A 20,979-nucleotide genomic window follows, 5' to 3' on the forward strand; every position below is an offset into this window, starting at 1 on the left:
CTCCCCTTCCCCAAGGCATTTAATCCATCAAACAATGGGTTGCTTTCTGTGCTCGACGTGTGTGTCAAGACCTACCTACCTACCTACCAACCCACCTACCAACCTATCCCCATCCAACCACAAGCAACCCCAGACAGCACGGTGTCATCTGATGTTTATCAGGCAATCTACCAAACCAAACATCACCAAGGGGGCGATTGAAGAGTTGAGTTGAAAAGAGATACCCCCCAACCCGAAAGAAAGTGAATTGAAGTGAAGTGATGCATCGGTAGCAACCAAAGGAAAGGAAAGGAACGAAGGAAAGTGGCAAGCGATGTACATACATAGAGTTAAATCTTGAGAACGATTAACAACGCAGTAACTACCTACACATGGTAAGTTTTATAATAGGGCGAATAATCAGTCATTGTATGAGTGGTGTAGTTACTACAATGGTTGACAAGGCCGATCGATGATGGGTTCTACATCCTTCTTTACCTAAGACTGGCAGCCGCTTGCCTTGATGTCCATCCGTCGAGTAATATGCTTGCTGTCTATCATTTGTCAGCCGCGTGTGCTCAGGTTGTTTGTTGCCCGAGAAGGCTTCAGCCTTGTTGGGTCATATGGCTATTTGGTCATAGGTATGCAAGGCCGATGTCCCGGCAGGAATCACTCATTGCAGTGATAACTACCTAGAGGGGCAGCTGTGGACTCTCGACAGTCCATGTACGTGGATTCCAGACACTACAGCCATGCATATCACGACATTGGAGCACCCAAGACAGTCAATCAGCGAGGATGAGGTTTTCGACCGCTTGACAACTGGCAACCGCCAACCACCAACTACGTTACCACCTCATGCATACTTTCAAGATATGTGGGACATACGAATAACGTGAGGAAACACACTCGGACCAGGCACTAACGAAGAAAACGAAAAAAAAGGCAGAAGGTTTAGTAAGAATGAATTACAAATAAACGGTTTTCTTTCGAGAGTTTGCAAACCCAGTATCGATCAGAATCCCCACCATGACATAACATCCATAGCAAGTACAGTTCTCTCGCGGATAAACGACTCCCAAAATGTGTAAAGTGAAAAAAGGTAGCAGAAAGAAGTATTTGATCACAAAATCCGCGGATCGTGAAACACGGACAGAAACGTGCCAACAAAAACCCCAGACAGACCAGACCAGACCAGACAGAACCAGGATTATACCAAACCAAAACCAACCAACCCCTTCGCCGAACCAACCAGACCGAACCCAGCCTTCCTTCTTCCCTCGGCGACCTCTTCCAGACGCTGATAGAGAAACCGACCACGCCTCACGAACGCCAAGGAGCGGATTGTAGCAGCGGCGGTGTAATATTAAAAACCCAGCGGCCGGTTGGTAACTGAAAGCAACTTTTTCAAGTCGCTCAGCTCATCCGCATAAGTGCCACTGCAACAAATGCCCACAAAATGCAAAGAATTTGTGTGCCCGGTCCCGGTTCCTAACCCCCTTCTCGCCTGAATTTCCCCAAACGCGGATATTCCTTCCGCTGGTCCCGTGGTCCTGAGCCCGACTGGTCACCGTACGTGAGCTAAGGTATGGGCGTGGCCGTCCGATATGGCTTTTGTGTTTCGGTTGTTTTGCACATCCATGTCGTCTATAAAGTCCGGATTTTGTGTGTGTGCGTGTGTGTGTGTGCGTGTGTGTGTGTGTGTGTGTGATCGTCCATCTCTTCATTGCAAACGTGTCCCAATTCTTTTAACTCCCCGCTTGCTCTTCCCCTGTTGGTTTCGATCATTCACATCATTATGCACTTGGCGCAGCAGCCTGCTTGGACGTCCTCGTCACCGACGTCCATCTGCTTAACTGCCCCATTGTTGTTGGCGAATGAGGTGCCGCCGACCTTCTCGCCGAGCTTCTTGTCCTCTTTCCTGATTTCGCGGACGAGATCGTAGAAAGCGTTCTCAACGTTGTGTTGTGTCTTGGCGGAAGTCTCGATGTACTTGGTACCGAACTCGGCGGCAAGAGCTTGTCCCTCTGTTGCCAAGTGTTGTCAGCGTACTGTCCTGTCCCTCGCAAGGATGAAGAAGTGAAAACCTACCCTGCTCCGAAACAACGCGCTCTCCCCTCAAATCGTACTTGTTTCCGACGATGATCATGGGGAACGAGTCCCTGTCCTTGACCCTAAGAATCTGTTGCTGGTAGATCCTGATTTCCTCAAAGCTTTCCCTCGAGTTGATGGCGAAAACGAGCAGGAAGCCTTCACCAGTGCGCATGTACTGCTCGCGCATGGCCGAGTACTCTTCTTGGCCGGCGGTATCTAGAATGTCGAGAAGGGCGACCTCATTGTCGATGGTGCATTGCTTGCGGTACGAATCTATTGAGCTCGAAGTTAGTCCACGGTTCACTAGGCCACAACCACGACCAAGAAAATTGGAACGTAGATTGAGAGGGTCCAGATTGTAACGCACCCTCGATTGTAGGATCATATTCGTCAAGGAAGTGACCCTGGATTAGCTGGATGGTAAGGCACGATTTACCGACACCACCGCCACCGACGACCACCAGCTTGTATTCTCTTGTGAACTGCGAAAAGGGGAAGAGAGCGATGTCAGCCAAATGAAATGCCGCAGGCGATTGAACCCAAGAGTACGCCTCAATCGAGGAGGGCGAAAGAATGAAGGCTTGCGGAGCGACTTACCTTGTTGGCCATTGTGGCTATTGATTAAAGAAGATGTAAAATGTAAAAGGTTGGAAAAAGTCGAGATGTCGACACGAGGGGCAAGATTGAATGGCCTCCTCAAATGATTAAATGGTTTAAGTCGCTCGCGCAACGGTGCAGACAAACGTCACTGGGTGGTGAATACAGCCCTCAGGGGGGATCCTGGATGCGAAGGCGGGTAGAATTAAAGGTCGAAGGATGGGATGGCGACGATGGCTGTAGAAGGAGGAAGCGAGGTTCCTTTGGAAGAAAGCGTGTTGTCAGGGGAAGCGCGCAGTCTTGACGACGGAGAAGCGAGCGAGCGAGCAGAAGCGGAAGTGGAAGTGGAAGTTGAGGTGAGCCGGACGGCAAGTGGTGGGAAGTTCAGTTGTTCGGGTGGTGGTTGCGGTGAACTGAGCGGCGGGTGCGCAGAGTGCAGTGCAGCAGAGTGCAGCAGCCGGTGTGGAGACGAGCAAGCAGGAACGACGAGGAAACGAGCCACTACTGGCCGATGATCAGTGCTGCCCAGGGATCCCGTCCGTCTCTGTCTTAGGGGAGGGAGGCTACAAGCTAGTGGTACATACCTGCTAGGTAGAGGTAGGGGCGCTAGTAGATTTGCAGAAGCTGCGGTAGGGAGAAAGCGGAAGTCGGCCGACTGGTAGGTAAGTAGAAGTTGTACAGTATGGAAGGAGGGTTGGTTCGTTGGATATCGGGCGATTAGAGCTAAGAGAATTCTGTCGACAGAAAAAAAATGGTGATTGCTGGCTGGCAAGGGACAGGAAACGCGGCGATGAAAAACCACAAACGGTGCTTTTCTCTTCAGTTTGTGACGTGGGAAAAATAAGAAAAGGGTCGAGGTTGGACAGTCGCGAAGAAGGAAAGAATGGAAACGCCAGATGGGAAATGGCGTGAGCTACGGAATATTGCCTGCTCAAAGAAGTGTGGGTTTGCTGGCCGCGAAATGGAGAGCTGCAGGCAAAAGGACTCTTCCTTGTCTTGTTCTCACACTGTCTTGGTGAACTGAGGTTGCAAGGGAAATAGGTGCTGTAGCTTCAAGGGGTAGCCAAGACCCGGCGATGCACGGGCGCCCAAGTGGTGGTGGTGGACGTGCCCCAAAAAGGAGATGGTCGCTCATGGTTCGAGCTCGTTTCTGGGGCAGGCAGGGCTATGGCCTGATTGATTGGCCGACGGAGCTTTAGTTCAAGTTGAGTTCTCTTCTCGCAGCGCCCAACCGGGAGGGTACAGGAAGGCAGTTCAACATCCACACTGTATATCACAGAAGTGGAAGTCCGTCACGACGGACGGGGCCGGGGCCTTTATCGGCTCGTCTTTGTTGAATGTCCACTTTCTCTATCGATCATTCTGGAGGACGGAGGCAAGGCGGTCACGGGCAAAACCGAATTGTCTGATGGTTGGAATAGATCATGGCATCGAGATGCGATTTCTGCTTCGCTCATGTGTGATGACTGTGCGCACCGAACATCAGTATCTCACCACCCGACCAATGCCCGGCGCAAACCTCGACGATAGCAGGGCAGGTAATCATCCAGATCCTGCTTGGGCGCCGACACCGTCTCTCCGTCTAGACATTTCCGTCCTAGTCGTCCCACGAGCCCCAGTTCTCGATGGACCATTGCAAATTACTCCTACGACGCTGGACGTGGACTCGACTCGCCAGTAGCCGACCGCTTCAGCTTGCGGTTCCCGAGCCTCTTCATCCACGTCCCTGGGACCGTTTTGTCTCACTCTCTTGCTATCTCCATTCCTCCTTTTCTTATTTCCTTGGGGCAAGGCATCCACTCCCCGTGTTTCGACATAAGGCAACAGCAGCATACCGTAACCAGCACGGCGGTTCAGCCTTGAGCCCTAAGTAGCCTTTCGGTCCAAGGGATCTGGACTTGCGTTGGAAGGAAGATCACCAACCTCGAATCATGATTACCAACCAGAACATATGCACAGCTCTTCCCCAAAGACGGCACAACCCCCACTCTATCTTCTCACCTCAGCCAACGACTATATACCGACAGCATGCAAGTCAGCTTCTAGGTACGGCACGTCCCTGCCACGAACTGACACGACCTTTATCCTGGGCACATTGCTCGAGAGCCTCACCACCACTATTTCCAAGGCTCGCACAATAGTGACACTAAAAGAACCCCGATCGTTGTGTGCTAGTTCTCCGTACTGTGTCTTCTGCTGTCGAAGCAAGATGCATCTCGTCCATGGAAGGACATATATGATCCCTTCTATCACACGCTGCACTACCGTCATAGTCTCGGTCAAGCGCCTTGACCATCACGGCCAAGAAATGGCTCTGTTTTCACCCGCTCCACCAACGAATCCACCTTTAATAACCTAAGCGGCCATCTCCCACTGGCACTCCCTCCTGGGAGAGAATGACATCGCGATCACCAGAGATGATCTCTGAAACATAAAACGACCCTTTTCTGCCGTCTCCCCGCCGTTCTCGTCCACTGCCCTTCGTTCGGAACACCTGAAGCGAACTGAAGTGTCACGAGACATCAACGTCTTTTGCAACCCGCCAGAAGGCTTCGGTGGCTTCCAAAGGCGCAACTCTAAGCGGAGTCCAGCGCTTCTACGGACGTAGCACCACTGGCTTCTTGACACGGCCTCCACCACACCACGGATATTTAGTGTGTGTACTGCATTGCACCTGCGTTAGCGGTGCATGGCGGGGTTCGCAGCAGTGCCAAGTGGTTTCATGCAGCGGATGATGATGCGTTTGCGCATCTCGTTCGTCCGTGGTGTCCGAGCAGGTGGTAAGAACCGCGAGGTCCAGATTGTCGTTCGTGGAGTTGTGGTCAACGGGGTTGTGGGCTTTCGCCAAGAAGCCTCACCCAAGGCATTAAACTTACTGTTTTAGTGTAGTGCAGAAACACCACCGTAAAGCAAACACCAAAATCTGCGCCTATACTTGCACAATTGTTGCTGACGGGACACCACGAATACCGAACAAAACAAAAAAAAAAACAAAAAAAAAAAAAAAAAAAAAGAAACGGAACCCCACAAAACATCATCACCAACATCTCAGAGCCCGGGCTCTCCTGAGAAGGAAGAAAGCGGCTGAACGGGATTGGACCCCACAAGGTTCAAAGACGCGGGAACCGTTCGTGATTCCCACACCATGGGGATCGGCCAGTTCACGGTTCGGCAACGCAGCTGAGCCATGACTGGACCCCTTCTCTTTGTTAAAGACAATTCGTCTTTTCCATGCCTTCCATGCTTACCTTCCATCCAGGACCACCCCTCCCCCCCCCCCCTGTGACTCTCTGAGCATCCAATTTAATCTTGTTTTCCAGATTTCCACATTCTGCTACAAATGGAAGGAAAGCCTCCGCCCGACGCCCAGCTAACAGGATGCCTGGTGAGACACAATCTCTAGTCTAGTTGAAGTTCTGCAAGCCTTCTATTTCCACTTCTGCTTCCGTTTCCACCACACACTGCACGTTTTCTTCAAAGTCAAACAGCCCAGCGATAGCTTCTTAAGCTTCGTATCGTGATGCGTCCCGCTTCGCTCGTTCCCGAGTAACAGTGTCACGAACTTTCTTTCTCCCTACTAGGAGAGCGCTTTTTCCGGACATCATCTTACTTGACCACAAGGTATCTCCGAATCTGACATCAGCCCAGCAACAAACCCAGCTCACATATCAACGGGAATAGCGAAGACTACGCAGACACATCATTGAGCAGGCAGGGGGGAATGAAGAAATTCTAGCGAGATTCTAGAAAGATATGAAATGCCGCCAAGGGGGGGAGATGGCGCCAAAAACCCCAAAGGCTGCAGGTAATTTAAATTAGGCCATATGCAGGGTTTGATTGGCGTTTTTTTTCCCCAGTTCACGGCGTCTTCCGGAAATCTGAAAAAAGTGATGAACCCCGAGCCTCCGAAATCCCTCGAAGATCTTCCAAAGACCTTCCCTAGCAGAGTTCAGTTGAAGAAAGAACAAACCATAAGAATGGCAGTTCAGGTTGAGGCAAAAAAAAAAAAAAAAATCGGGAGTGAGGTGAGACAAAGTTCATAAATCGAGGGGGAGGGGGGGGGAAGCCTTATCAGCTGCGCATAGCGCGGGCGCATGTGACGGGGACATTCAAGATACACAAGAAAGTGGATAATATCCTCAGCTCATTACGGGGAAGTAAAAGGTATAGGAAGGTGAGGAGCGCATGGATCTGTGCTTTTGCGGGCTGTGTATAATCGGCGAATGGCTTGAAACTGAAGACTAGCCGGGGGCCCGGGAGGGGAGGTTACATTCCTCCCGGCCCCGAGCGGATTGTCCATTTCAGTCGGACTATGTACAAATGATGCTACTTAGTGTATCACCGGTCCGGTCGGTGCCACCGTTGTATGCTTAGTAGGGATCTATCTACAGTACTGTTACATACCCTCCTCAAGCGCCTTGTTTCGTCGTCGATGCCAAAAGTCCAGGAATGAAAACAGACGGAAAGAAACTGGCCAATAGGGATCGTACCTGGCGAGTGAGCCATCCCTATCATCTCAAGCGAGGGAGATGCATTCCTTGGCCCTTTTAGTTCAGTTCTCGGGACAAACCCTCAACACGCACGCACAGTATGGCAAGTATTCTTCCCTTTTACCAGAACCAACTTCGTTCCGACCCAGGAAGCAAGCACTCAGTTGCACAGTAACTTTACTTTATACTACAGTAGTATCCGGAACAGTTTCCCAAATGATGACGGCGCGGAATGAATTCCGAACTATATGGGAAGCAAGGAAGTATCCGCTTCTGCTTTGTTGATCATACGCACGTGTTAGAGACGATAGGACCATTTGAAAGGATCAAGCTTGAACGACAGGTCAGCCGTGTAATCATTGTGTGAACAAAGCTCAAAACGGAATGAGGGATTAAGCCTGGAGGAATAAACTTTGAAATGACATCGTATCCTTGCCTTTCATTGAACATTTCTTGCTACATCATCCGCGCTCGCGGAACGTTTTACATGGAACATCACGAACTCCCGATCTTCTTGAGTACAAGGTTGCGGAACCTTGCGTCGATACCTCTACCGAACCCTACCCTCGCCATTAACGGGAAACATGGGAAAAGAAAAGGAAAAAGGGATGACGATCATAGAACAATCAAGCGTGGTGAGCACCACATCAAGCTACCTCTTTCTCTACGGAAGGTAGTGACGACTCGAGTCGGGTATTGCCATGGAAGCAAGGGAATCCTTGGTTGGAGATTTCTCACGGACCGCAGTCGCTCTTTCTTTCTCTTCATCTGGGCCTTCGTTTCCACCCGTGTCTTCCGTCATTGTTCCTCCGTTTTACACAATGATAGATAAGCTAGCTCAACTGCTGCTACCTGGTAGTATTGTCCGCTCATCTCCGATCTGGTTGGTGCTTGGGTTGGAAGCGAAATCGGTCAAACTACCTCTACCTAGGTGATCAGCTCAAATCGCTCGCCCCAATTCTTAGGTAGGTCTCGACAGCGATCCCGGGAGTCCCCAATTCTTTGGATACCGAGTCACGTTTTTGTTAGCCGAGTACTATATAATCAACGTGAAAAAAGGACCTCAGCGTGGAAAAGAACAACTTGCAGGCGTGGATACTGTCCACAGTAAGGGGTTGTCGTCGACCATCTCCTCCCGTCTTGAAATGGCAATTACACCGATGTCGGTTCCATTCCGAGATATAAGTCGCTTCTGCTTCCACGACAAATACATGAATATCTACTTCTCTTTTATCTCACTTGCAACCTCGTAGCTGAGGTGTCTGCACTTGGTTGCTGCAACCGGGCAGCCAGACTCCAGTCCGAGGTGAACCTGCGATGCCAGAACCTGGAAAAAGTCTTGTGTGCTGCTTCCACGAGTCAGACGGGAGGTTGGCAAGTGCAAGTACTTTAACGGACGGCAGTTGCAAGTGCCGGTCACCATAGCGTGGACATTCGGGCGTTCATGTCGACGGCATAAGGAAGGTGCGTTCCGGTGCCTCTCCTCCACTCTGTTCGCCTGTAAACTTGACCCGAACGTCATGTTAGCCGTGACCAAACTGAACTGGCACGGCATGAACGTCTGTCGATGTGGGTACAATCGATCTGACAGTAGACTTTTGCCGAGCAAACAGCCCGAGAGGTGGTTTCACATGTTGTCACTCGGTCGACTACCATCTTGACTAGATACCTATGATCTCACCAGCGTGTGCAAATACCGTCGCATCGTCCGAGACCTCTTTCATGCCTAAGATGTTGCGGGACAAATATATCAATAAGTGCCTCGAACGTGAAGATACCGGCCTAGCTTCAAATGGGTTGAGACATTGGATGTTGATGTCTACAGTAACTCCCTTTTTGGTGACATGACGGGAAGCGGTACGTTTGAAGGCGGAAGGCGTGATCGAGTGTCGGCATTCCGTCCATCACTACCTACTTCATCTCCTGGAATTCCCCACGGGCAAATGTAGATCAACGACAACGTGGGATTCGAGAAGTCAACACATCACCACGATCAAAGCACACACCACTGTCTATTCGGTCCGTCAGGTTTGGAGGTCAAAATACTGGAGTGAACCGAGACACCATTCAAAATTACCATCACGCACGACCACGAGTACATTGAGTTCAACCACCTTGCGAGCTTTATTTAAGGCACCTCTGGGTACCAAATTGACTCTCTATTATCTCATAACTCGTACATCGCAAGTCGTAAGTAGTAAATCTTGATATCGTGAACTGTAACGCGTGAGCTCTAACGTCTAAACAATCCAGTATGCTGTATCCTTCGCGGAAAATGCCTTTTTGACCTCCAAAATAACGTCTCCAAAATCCCGATACCAGTAATACCCACCCAAGGTAGATGCGAGCCCGATGACGCCAATTCAATGTTCAGTCCAGTAAACATACCAGCCTGATGAAAGTGCCAACCCAATCCACCCTTTTCTCAGCCCTGCAACCCCCAAGTCCCCAGGTATCTGACCAAGATAAATAGCCCTCAAGCGGAAGAAGGAAAAACGGATACCACTGGGCAGCCTAATTACCCCCGAATGGCGTGCCGGTATTTGAGTAGGAGCCCAGTGGAGGGGAGCCCGGAACATGGACCTCCCACGATATCGTTTCACACTTCCACTTCCTCCTCCTCCTCTTCTTTGCTGATCTCTCCTCTTCTTGGCCTCTGTTGTCCTCAACCTCGGTCAACATGCGCCACTTTTGGGCTGCTGGACGCACCGACGACTGCACAGGTTGACTGGAGGCTTGTTGACCTCCCCCGCTTGTACTTGACGCCCTTGCCCCTGGAAAACAAGATCAAAGGCAAGGACCAGGGAATTGGAGGAGGTGGTGTATACCAGCTTGGAGGAAAGTCGAGACCTACCCGTGGGTGTGAGGTTGGCTTATGTGAGGAAGGCTGGCCAGCTACACCCACTTATTAAGGGAGGAATATTCTAAAAATTAAAATCGGGCCTATACATTTTTACTTACGCGACTAGAGAGGCATTCATATAGACAAAGGAGCCGGCGGACCCGAAAGAGGCAAATTAGCGGGCCATCAGCAAGCGTTGAAGCAGATCTTGACGCACACATGTATAATAGCACACGACGAGGACGTTGTAGTATTTTACGAAAGGGAGTATTAATACAGGGTTTCCCCGTTCGTACCTAATAAGGGAAGTAGCATCTATCCCCTTGAAGGAAGTAACTACCTCTACACCCGAGAACAGCCTATAAAGGCTCGCTCAACAGAACAATAAAGGACACAGCTTAAACTCATCAACAATAAACACATTCTACACTCTACGCTACGCTGGTTCACACGCATCACAAAGAAAGACATGATAGTAGATCAAGTGGAAATGAATCCAGGGGAAGGTACCAATACAGATGGGGAGGGTGGAAGTCGATTTTGGAGGAACTTGAATCGATGTCCGTGATATGGAAGATTCGGAAATGTTGTCGGGCAGTTGGTAGCGGGGAGAGAATGGATGTTTTATTCTCAGTGAGTATGGAGAGAACGTCTGTGAATTTAAATAAAAGCAGATGAAGGGCTTGCTCATGACAATGTTGGACGATATCAAGATCGCATGGACAGGGACACGGGAGAAGGAGAAGATCATATACTTTAGACGGGCCTGGACTCGGAAGATTATGGACTTGGATAGTGGTAGCAGTACATTGAATGAGGCAAGAGGCAATGTGCCATGTACGCGCTGTTGCATTCCCTTAATATCCTGCCCATTGCAAGAATAATTCAAGAACGGCTGGCGGAGTCCGTGGCTGCGTGGTCACAAAAAAAGCCTGCCACTTCACCTCTACACCCGCACCTACGTTCGCATTCTGTGTGTTGCCCGATGGCTCGAGTGTCAATATAGCGGCACACGCCGGCGACATAGTCGGCGGTTTGTGGCGCCTTTGCCTTCAGGATGAAGGCAATTGTCTGCTCAGGAAGCAATTGCCTCTAACGCGTGGCCAGATCGCATTCGCGGAACTCGTCGTCAATGGGCGTGACAGGGACCGCATGGGTGGCGAATGCTTTCGGCCCATTGAAATACTCAAAGATCTTGCTTTTGCCGTCTGGTTTGTCGGTTGATTTCAGGATGTCGTTGATTCGGGTCATGCTATAATAACCCCCGTTGAGATGGTAGCCTTCATTGACCGGGCAAGATATTGAAAGAAAGAGCTCTCAAAGGGGGAGCGCTGGGAAACTGCAGAGAGGGTCATAGTCTACACGGACACCTCTTTTCGTCTCCATGAAGAAACATCTGGCCGCCTCCAGGACCCAGAGACCACATGGCCATCCAGCTATCTGTTGGGGAAAGTCGCAGCCAAAGAAACCCATCTCGATCCAAACTCTCCTCCCTCTGTTGGTGAAGTATCTATAGTATTTCTGTGCAAATGCGCTGCAGGCCTTCAAGACCTAATCCGTTCTAGCTTCTTCCTTTATCGTGCAGTAGTGATACCATGTGCACTCCATTTGGTCAAAAATGGCTAGAGAGAAGTGTTCTTGGTGGTAGATCGGTAGGCACCACCATCTTGTTATTGATAGAAAAGCTTCTTCTACCAGTCCAACGCCTATAAGGAGCGGATTTATTAGATTATTATCAATTACAACCTAGGCAGAAGAAGGGACGTAGATCCGGTCCCTATATAATTTCAATAGCTAAGTTAAGCCTACGCTTACAGTAACCCCTTCTAGCCAACCTCTAGCATTAGCCGTGTGCCATAGATTCGCTATTCCTAGCGCACACTCATGCCAAGACATCCTATCCGGCTGGTTGGTTGCCGGCCAGTCCTCGGGCGGAAGGAGATCTGCACTAAGCACCGCATTGTACAGCTGTCCTCCTTCCTCGCACATAGCCCTTCAGACCGGCTTGATCTTCATTGTTTCCTATCTGTACATGATTTTCAGCAAGAGACGGAGCCACTTACTGATTCCCAGCTCACGGAAACTTCGAGATGCGTGCTAAAAGCCCATTGTCAGTTGCGAAGGACCAAGAGACGATGGGAAGGTGGGAAAGCTCGATGTCATACGAAGTGTCCGTTAAGAAAAAAAAAAAAAGAAAAAAAAAAAAAGATAAAAAAAAAGAAAAAAAAAAGAAAAAAAAAAGAAAAAAAAAAAACATTGCAGTTGATCACGAATAGAAATAAAAGACGTGCATATATGCAACTCCTTTTTGAGACTCACACTGCCCTGGCATCATGTAGGAGAGGATATCAACATTGTCCGGTCACTTTCAGGCGGGGTCTGCACCGATCGGAATGTTAACGAAGGAACAGGCAAATAGCTCTATCAGGGCGCACCGTAGGAACGACCAAAGTCACTCAGTTACGAAGACATCTCTACCTTCTCATTCTCAACCCAGGCCACTCTTCGGTTTTTTTTTTTTTCCTCTTCCTTTTTTTTCTTCTCTTGTTTGGGGGGAGGGGGAATCCTTTAAACTGTCATCAGATCAAACCCTCTCATCTCATCATCGACTCGAAAACTACTGCACTTGTACCGCAAGGTGGAAAACGTGCATCACAGCCGGATTGACAAAAGATCATGGAAGGTTCCACTTGTCCGCTCCCTTGGTTACAACTGTCATCACCGCTTGGGTTCTCCTTGACATCTGCTCTTCCAAGCATAAATGCCGCCGAGTATAGCTGATACATCCAAACTTGCATATTTGAGTAGACAGAGATACTTTGCTGGACTGAAATCTCCAAAGCCCCAACAACCGACAACGCTCATACATGATTTATGTTCATATATGCAACATAACTTTCCCTAACTCCCGGTCCGGTATCTGGCTGGAGTCTAGGCGGTTCAACCCAATACAGCGTGTCTCGCATCTTTTAGTTCGAAGAAGGCGCAGTCAAAGCTCGTTGGACACATATGCCGCGGCATGAAGTATCAAAAAGATCGTCGCTCTTTCTCAAAACTTTGACACTTTGCTGAGTCCCTTCCAGCCATCAAGGAGGGCCTTGAAGCATTTTCTTTTCTTCCGCAACAAAACACAAATGTACAATCTGTGGAGGTAGTTGGCAGTTCGGTCATCCCAGGTGGTATCTGATACTCGGGCCCGAGTCGACCAGCAGGCGCGAAGCCGACTTTGGGGGATGGGCCAAAACTCACTTGGGACACTCGGCATTTTCGGTGCCCAAGCACAACTAATGACCGTCAGAAAAATTACATGCGAAGCGAGAATGGATAGGATCAACAATAGTCTTACCTGTCCCCGTTTCAGTACATCTTTTGGTTGATTAATTAAGGGCGCGAAGGCCCAGATGACATCGGTCAGGCCTGGGCGCGCATGCATTACCCAGTTGCGCGGTAAGCTTCTGTAGTCCGGGTGGCCCACCCCTAAGTTCAGCGCCCTGGAAAATTGTTAGAGTGGGCAGGCGTAGCGGGCCTTCAGCGACTTTCGGGTCCCAATGCCCCTGGCCAACCACGCTACGACCACTTTGGTACTCTGCCCAAGTTGAAGGTCAGTCCGGGGTGGCTTGAATTCCACGGCACCTCAATGAACTGACGATTACGAAGAAAAAAAAAGAAAAGGAAAAAGAAAGCGAAGGAAGAAAGAAGTAAAGAGAGAATGGTGAAGCAAAGAGCAGAAGGAGCAACACGATTCACAGTCACTTTCCATCATTTACTGCACTTGTCACAGCCGTTTGTGGTAAGTCAGGTTAGAGTCAATCGCCTTACCTTACCTAGGCTCCAAAAAAAATTCACCTGCTTCCATGCCACCTGCCACCGGCCACCTCCCACCCGTCCGTCCCAAGAAACGGGAAGGTTCCCCGATACCAAAAAGAAAACAAAAAGTCACAACTCCATGTCTGGTAGATATCACCAAAAGAACCAAAAAGAGAGCTCATAAACCTTATCAGGCTTCCGTTGTTGGAATGCCCACAGCCAGAATCGAACTGACGACCTCATCATTACTAGTGATGCGCTCTACCACTGAGCCATGCGGGCTTATTGGACGGTTGTTATCTTGGCCTTGGGAACAAGACATTATATATCTCACATTTGTCCACTCACTGCTGGGTTCGGAGCGCAAACTCTCTCATCTGACGCAACGCAAAGACGTGGATCGCGATATTTGAATGTTTTCTTTGTGTCATCGGAAAGTTATCAAAGACCGTGATCAGGAATGGATACTAGTAGGAAGTAAAGGGAAGACCAAAAAAAAAAAAAAAAAAAAAAAAAAAAAAAAATTGAAAAAAGGGTAAAGTTGTGCTTGTCCCACCGAGGAACATCCGATGTTGGAAAGGTAAAATGACACCTTGTATGAGCGAGCCAATACAATACAGTTTAGCAATGGCGCGAAGATAAATACTGGAGTTCGTGGGACATCAATCCTGCAAAACACAACATAGCAAGGTTCATTTGTCAAAAGGTATCTACCAGCTCAGTCCCAAGGTACGAATCCCATCATTGATATGGACATTGAACATGACTAGACCGTGAAGTCAGTGAGTTGGACCCACTAAACACTAGACAAAGGGAAAATGGCGGAACCCAGCATACATCGTAGCCTGTCCCATCAAATGTATCGCATCTAGCTCGTTAATTACCCATTCATAACAAGCGCTTCCACCCCATTCCGCCTCTTATCACTTCTCCCTGATTACCTGCCAGCACCTCCCGGGCCAGTCCCATTCATATCTTCCTTGCTCTCCGTAAACATGCTCCGTCTCGGACTACTTGTCGCCCCAGCACCTCCAGCGACTCCTGGGCCAATACCTGCCGTCGGTGGTGGCTGTGGCCTAGCGCTCATGTAATCCTCGCTTCCCTCCGTTAACCCTGCCGTAGGCGGCGATATCGGCTGCGGCGATCCCAGTGACAGCGCACCGCCCATAGCGAAAGTTGCGGACTGGGGTGTAGGGAGGTGGTCAGGCGCCTGTTGCACGCCCTGCTGATCGATCACATGTTCCTCAGGGACGGAGCTGGGGGCTGGGCCGTTGCTGAAGCGGTGGTTGCTCTTGACGTTGGATGGTTGCAGTCCGTTGTTGAGAGACGTTTGTCCCGAGGTCATGGAGCTCACGGTTGCGTCGCTGATCTGTCGGAGGTGTGTCTTATCGCGCTCGCTGACGTTGGAGACGTCCGAGAGGGCAAAGCCGCGGGTCGCTGTTGTGGTGGTTGGTGAAACCGTGGGTGAAGGCATGTCTCTGTTAGCGGGCGCAGCCCCGGATGGAACACTGCCCATCAGCTCCGAGTCGGGACGGAAGTTGGTTGGGGCACCATCGACGCCTTGCATATGCGGCGGCAGAGAAGAGGCAACACCCATGGACGAGCGGGTGTGGTTGCTCGCGTGGTCCATCTGCTGTGTCCCTCCCGTGTAATATGACGGGTTGTTGAGAGAGCCATTTCCGGCTATGTTGATTCGACCGACGCTCGAATGGCGATTCAAGACATCAATGTGACTCAAGCTAGTGTCGTGGAGTTCGGCGGGAGGCGAGGTATCTGTGTGACTAAGAGTTAGCAGGTGTATTTGAAGATCATGGTGGGTTATTCTTACCCATCAACTCCACTGGGGCTGGCGGCGGCGTAATCTGTGTGTCCATAGCTTCGGCAATTGAGGGCGGCGGCATAGGTGATCCTGTGCTTTCCAGATCTTGCATAGGACTGGGGCTGTGAGGGATCGTGCTGAGTTCATCCGAGGTCGTGACGGTAGGGGCCTTTTCAGTGGCGTGTTGCTGCTGACCGCGCATCCAGGACATAATTCGGTAGCCATTTGTGTCTTCAGTTTCGGGTACACTGGTGCCAGCCCTCAATAACCTGCGGCGCCTCCAGAGGAGAACCAGGACAACAATTATAGTCAAGAGCATCAGCCCTAGCACCACACCAAGCACGGGAGGGAGCCAGGATGGTACACCCCCTGATCTTTTCTCATGGGGATCACCACTGCCAGGAGACGTCGGATTAGTGTTGTTTACTGGCGCTTCAGACACATACGGGTACCATGTCGCGATCTTGGTCGGATACTTGGTGTCAAAGACTTTTCCCAGATCTGCTGCAACCCAGCCATTGCTCGGTGCGCGTGCGGTTGCACCACCTGTAGCAGAACCACCGATCTTCTTTTTGATGGCCTCAGGAACACCATAGGACCAGTGCTTAGCAGGGTCGTATCCAGATAGCCAGGTTCCGGATGTCAAGTTGAACACTCGAACAAGCTCAATGACACAATCTGGGGGCCCATCTTCGGGCGCACTTGTATACCCCCCCATAACAAACATCTGATCAGGATAAGGCATGAAACACTTGTGTCCAGCCCGGCCGTTGGACGTACTCGACGTGATCTTCGTCCAGGTAAAAGATGGCACGGAAAGCACCCACACATCGTCATTAAAGTCATCAGTGGCCTTGAGTCCCTTGTAGCCGCCGTAATAATAGATGTTGAAGCTCGATTGATCTTCAGCAGGTGCTACCACGGCACAGCCGCGAGTGAGTTGTCCAGGATTGTCGCCTGTCGTCGGCTGACTGTACCATCGGTCGTTCGCAACATCGTATACATCGATTGTAGTCATGAATGTGGGACTTTTTGCCTTCTGTCTGCCAGTTAGAGTCGGTGCAACGTGTGCAGATGAGCGTGTTACTTACGCTTTCGGTCTCGTTTTCTGAGGTCCCAGAAATTACACTTATGAAATCAGGGAAAACAACGCCTCCGAGAACGACGAGAATGCCCTTGGCACCAACGGGAACCCAGACCAACTCAGGGTTCGCTCGACCAGAGATTCCGGGGGGAAGCGTGCTGTTTTTCCACTTTTCGTTCTGTTGCTCCTTCATGTCCAATGTAATCAAAGAATCGACTATCCGAGTAGGCGATGTTGAGCGGTTGGCTGATGCGGTGTAAATGGGGCCTTTCGATTCTGTTTGAACTCCCGAAAAGTACCACGCCAGATTCTCAGATGGCGCGCTTGCCGCACCTCCAAAAGCAATGTAGCGAGTGACGTTCGTGCTATCAGTCTCCAGACTGCTTTTGAAAAGGCCTGGGGCAAATCCTGGCTTTTCTGTGCCGTACTGATACTGCCTGTAGCCAGAAACTAGGTCTTTTGCGGGCTCCGTGTTGAAGGCGGCGGTTTTCCGGAGAAGGCCACCATAGGCGAACCATTCAGCGTCATTTGCCAACAAGGCGCCATCAATGTAGTTTGGGTCGTTGTTGTTGACTACACTTCCGGGTGGGGCTTTAGTCTTGATCTTGAATTTTGCGGTAACATTATCTTTGGTTTCGAAGGGAGTGCTAAGATTAAGGGTGAAGATACGACCATACGGATTGTCTGTGAACTTTTAGCATAAACGTACAGTTACGAAAAGGTTCTCGACCAGCTTACCATCGGAGATCAAAGCCCCGGGAGTCCCATCAGCCATACCTGGAATCCACCATGTCCTCCCACCATCCATGTAGATAGTGTCTCGGATGATGGCAGCTAGGTTCTTTTTAGCAAAGTCTTTTACCAGTGAGCATGATCAACACGAACCTCTTGGCTGTTCCCAGTAGCATAGCGTGGTGCTGACTTGACCCTCCTCCCAGACCGACTGGGCTTGAACAGAGATGAAATAAGGGGCGAGGGCCAGTGCGGCCAAAACGCTAAAGCCCATGATGCTTAAACACCAACTAGGAACTGCCAGTTGTAGACGATGTTGATGGGAGGGACAGATAAAATTGCTGGCTGGTGCGCTTGCTTGAAGGCACCTGGGTACGATAAAGCCGTTGATGAACGTCACCAAGAATCCATATATGTGATGCCCCAACAGGTCGAAGGGTCGTGGCAGAGGGACACAAAAGTGTTCTATTGGGCGGGTTAGCGAAAAGGAAAATAGACCATCGCCACTGCATCGCTTAGGCAGAGAAGAAGGTGCCAGAGAAAGCCGAATGTCGATAAAGCGGAGTAGAAATGCCCAGTATCGGATATCGTGATATGCAAAATGTGAAGTGAGCTTACCAGCATCTGGATCCCAAACCCCGCACAACTGCAACCAATTGTGTGGTGCTCAAAGGCCGTGGCAAAACCGAAGAGCAGCCACGAGCTGGAGTGTGATGGGAGTGTGGTTTATCCAGGAAGATGGATTTCTGCCACAGACGTCTCGCGAGAGAGGCTAGAGCGAGAAGTGACTGTACGCGTGTGGGAGTACGTCGAAGTGTATACGGCCTCGTCGACGACTGAAGAGATATGCTCCCTGCAACTTGCCAGTCAGCGACCTTGAGAAGAGTTGTGGCGAGGTAAAGGTTGGGTGGTGCAGAGTTCTGCACGGAATCTAGCACGCCGGCACGCCTTGTACACTGACTGAGGAGTCTCTTATTGGTAGGGGCGGCGAGGAGAAGCGAATGGTAGCTAGTCTTGGAAGAGTCTGTAAGACAGGCCCAGGCAAAGTCGGGGTGTAAGTCAACGTTCCAGATGGTCCCACCCCAACCAGCAGCAAGTTACCCAAACTTGGCTTATTCCCACCAAGGACAAGGGAGAGTAGGTAGGCGGGTTCCCGTCTTCTTTTGAGACCCTTTTAAGGATGGCCTCAGCCTTGTTACCGGCGATTGATCCGAGTATAGGGTTGCTGGGGTGGATCAGGTCTGCATATGTACCCGGACTGCGCACTGTAAAGTCAATGGCTAGGTAGGGTATATCTGGGATCCTGATGAATATTATTATCGACGTGGTCGCCTTTTGCGATGGAGGTAATAAGTAGCAGGTAGTGGTAGACAACTTGACACCATAACAGCATCAGGCACCCATGGTAGCCCTAGGAGCTACCTAGCCAAGACCGAGAATCCGCCAAGGCACCGCCAAGCATTTCCATTGCCAACGAATCGAGGTGGAGGAACGGCTTCTGTTCGTTGTCCGTCCCATATTCGAGAGTTGAAGCAGCCAACGGAAACGAGAACATGATAACATGTCTTTTTTTTTTTTTTTTTTTTTTTTTTTTTTTCGTTGTTGGAGTGGTTGGAGCTTCTCTTTGTCTTGTCCGTTGCATGCTGTCCCAGTACAATGGGGGCAAGTATGACAGAAACCTGTTCACCATCAGATGCATATCAAGCGGTGGTGGCTTGCGACAGAGTGACCGTATTCCCATTTGGCGCAACGTCGAGTCCTGCCGTAGACTGGATGGAACAGGTGATACCACCGACAGGGAGGCAATCCCTAGACTTTAATAGTACGTAGTGGCGTACCTGCTGAGGAAGCAAACAAACACAACGCCCCGGCAATACGGTCGAGCCGAACCGGATTCCAGAACTTCGTGTGAGACAGGATGGCGGGAGTGGCCGCAAGGTTTGCTTCCACTATCGTTTGGACAGACGGACGCGTAAGAACAAGGTGAGCTGCTGATGGCAGCATCTCTACATTGGGTGCGTCGCCTCTCTGTCGCCATCGCTATCCATCGACCTCATGGCGTTTGGCGTATCGAACTCAACCAGACATCACATCGCTGCCGATCACGATGGTTTGTGTGAATGGTAAAGAGTGCCGAAACGAGGTGCAATTATGATTAGCCGCCATCGAGATAAAATGCATGATGCTGGGTTGCACTTTCATGTTGATGCATCGCTCCAAAAGACGAGACCGGAAAGTGTGAATACGGGATTCGGAAGGAACCCGTGTGGTGGGAGTTCGTTGCTGCCAATTTGCATCTGCAGTGAGTGGAGGTGTGCAGCAGATACGACGGCACCTTCCCATAACAGGCATCTACCGCTCACCTTCACCACCGCAATTCACTGCACCGCGAAGTGAACTGTGGTTAGTTGTGGAAAGTGTCATCCCATCGTAATCGGTACCTGCTTCCACTTTCCGGTGTTACCTTTCTGCGATTGTGAAGGAACCAAACCTCAACGCATGGCCGAACTTTCCCGGAGTAAGCTGACACGGGCCCGGACGAAGAGGTTGTGAAAAAGTCTTGAGAAAGGTAGCGAGCCTTCTCTCCCTTGATCCCGCCTTTTCCCATCATGAGGTCCACCAAAACGAAGACTTCCTTTGTGTGTAGTGGCGGAAATTGGAGCCTCAGTTCCATCGTCGGCCAAACATTCCCTTCTCTTTATCTTAGATTAGAGGGAGCAGGACTCGTAACCGCAGGCCTGCAATTCCCCTGCCAGGAGGAGACAAAGAAGCGACGATTATAGAATAGCGTCGAGGGGATTGTTGGAGGCGGCGGATTCACGACTCACTGCTGGAATTTCAGCTGTCAAAATCTTCTTGTTGCGCAAAAAGCAGGACAATGTTGGCGTGGTGGGAAGCCGCGTTCGAAGCTATTGCCAGATCAGGCGTCGTTCCTTTGGTGCTTCTTCGCGCTCGCTCACAGCCGATCAAGGGTTCACCCTTAAGGCTACGCTAGGCCGGGGCGGGGAAAGCGGAGATCCATCCCCATAGATTGAACCAATCAGACAACGCCATGTTTGGTGAGAAGACTAGGTACGTCTACTAGTACACCCACCTGCGTGCAGTAAACGTTGCAGGGGGCAGCTGTTCTTTCCATCTGTTTTCCCGTCATTCTCACCACTTCAGTTCTCTCTCATTTTTTTTTTTTTTTTTTCCAACCTGACTGTCCTCTCTTCAGTTCCGAGTTCATCCTCCGCCAGATGCCGTCATCAATCATCGCTCATCACCTCCCCTTTGCTCTCCCTTGGTTCAACCCATCTCTGGTTCGCTTTCTACCATACACTACACGGTTGCGTTGTGATCATTTCGACGGTATCTTCGCAAGTCAGGTAATCTCCCGCATGCTGCTAGGGTTACAGTGCCAACAGAGATCGCGCCATGTCCCTTTGCATTCCGACTTCTTTCTGCTCTGGTTGCCGGTCCAGGCACTTGTCGCACTGGCTCGGCCGGTACCTGGCATTACTGTACAGACTCCGGCAACGGATTTGCTTTTCAG

The 20,979-nt window shown here is 50.4% G+C and overlaps 3 protein-coding genes across 3 annotated transcripts; all 3 read right to left on the reverse strand.

Moving 5' to 3' along the window:
* Positions 1-941: 941 nt before the first annotated feature.
* NEUTE1DRAFT_61565 (NC-ras protein) lies at positions 942-2,991 on the reverse strand (the record flags this gene model as incomplete). Its single annotated transcript, XM_009851718.1, has 4 exons — positions 942-2,006; positions 2,071-2,346; positions 2,441-2,555; positions 2,671-2,991. 4 exons carry the CDS (start codon positions 2,680-2,682, stop codon positions 1,768-1,770), a joined length of 642 nt encoding a protein of 213 aa, XP_009850020.1.
* Positions 2,992-9,674: 6,683 nt separating this feature from the next.
* NEUTE1DRAFT_136854 (uncharacterized protein) lies at positions 9,675-11,253 on the reverse strand (the record flags this gene model as incomplete). Its single annotated transcript, XM_009851719.1, has 2 exons — positions 9,675-9,934; positions 11,100-11,253. The coding sequence occupies 2 exons, from the start codon at positions 11,251-11,253 to the stop codon at positions 9,675-9,677; spliced, it is 414 nt and encodes a 137-aa protein (XP_009850021.1).
* Positions 11,254-14,481: 3,228 nt separating this feature from the next.
* NEUTE1DRAFT_61568 (uncharacterized protein) lies at positions 14,482-17,724 on the reverse strand (the record flags this gene model as incomplete). The annotated part of the gene is made up of 5 exons (XM_009851720.1): positions 14,482-15,582; positions 15,638-16,667; positions 16,720-17,396; positions 17,451-17,546; positions 17,598-17,724. 5 exons carry the CDS (start codon positions 17,716-17,718, stop codon positions 14,747-14,749), a joined length of 2,760 nt encoding a protein of 919 aa, XP_009850022.1.
* Positions 17,725-20,979: the final 3,255 nt, after the last annotated feature.

Source organism: Neurospora tetrasperma (genome assembly GCF_000213175.1).
Source record: "Neurospora tetrasperma FGSC 2508 unplaced genomic scaffold NEUTE1scaffold_2, whole genome shotgun sequence".
Taxonomy (NCBI): domain Eukaryota; kingdom Fungi; phylum Ascomycota; class Sordariomycetes; order Sordariales; family Sordariaceae; genus Neurospora; species Neurospora tetrasperma.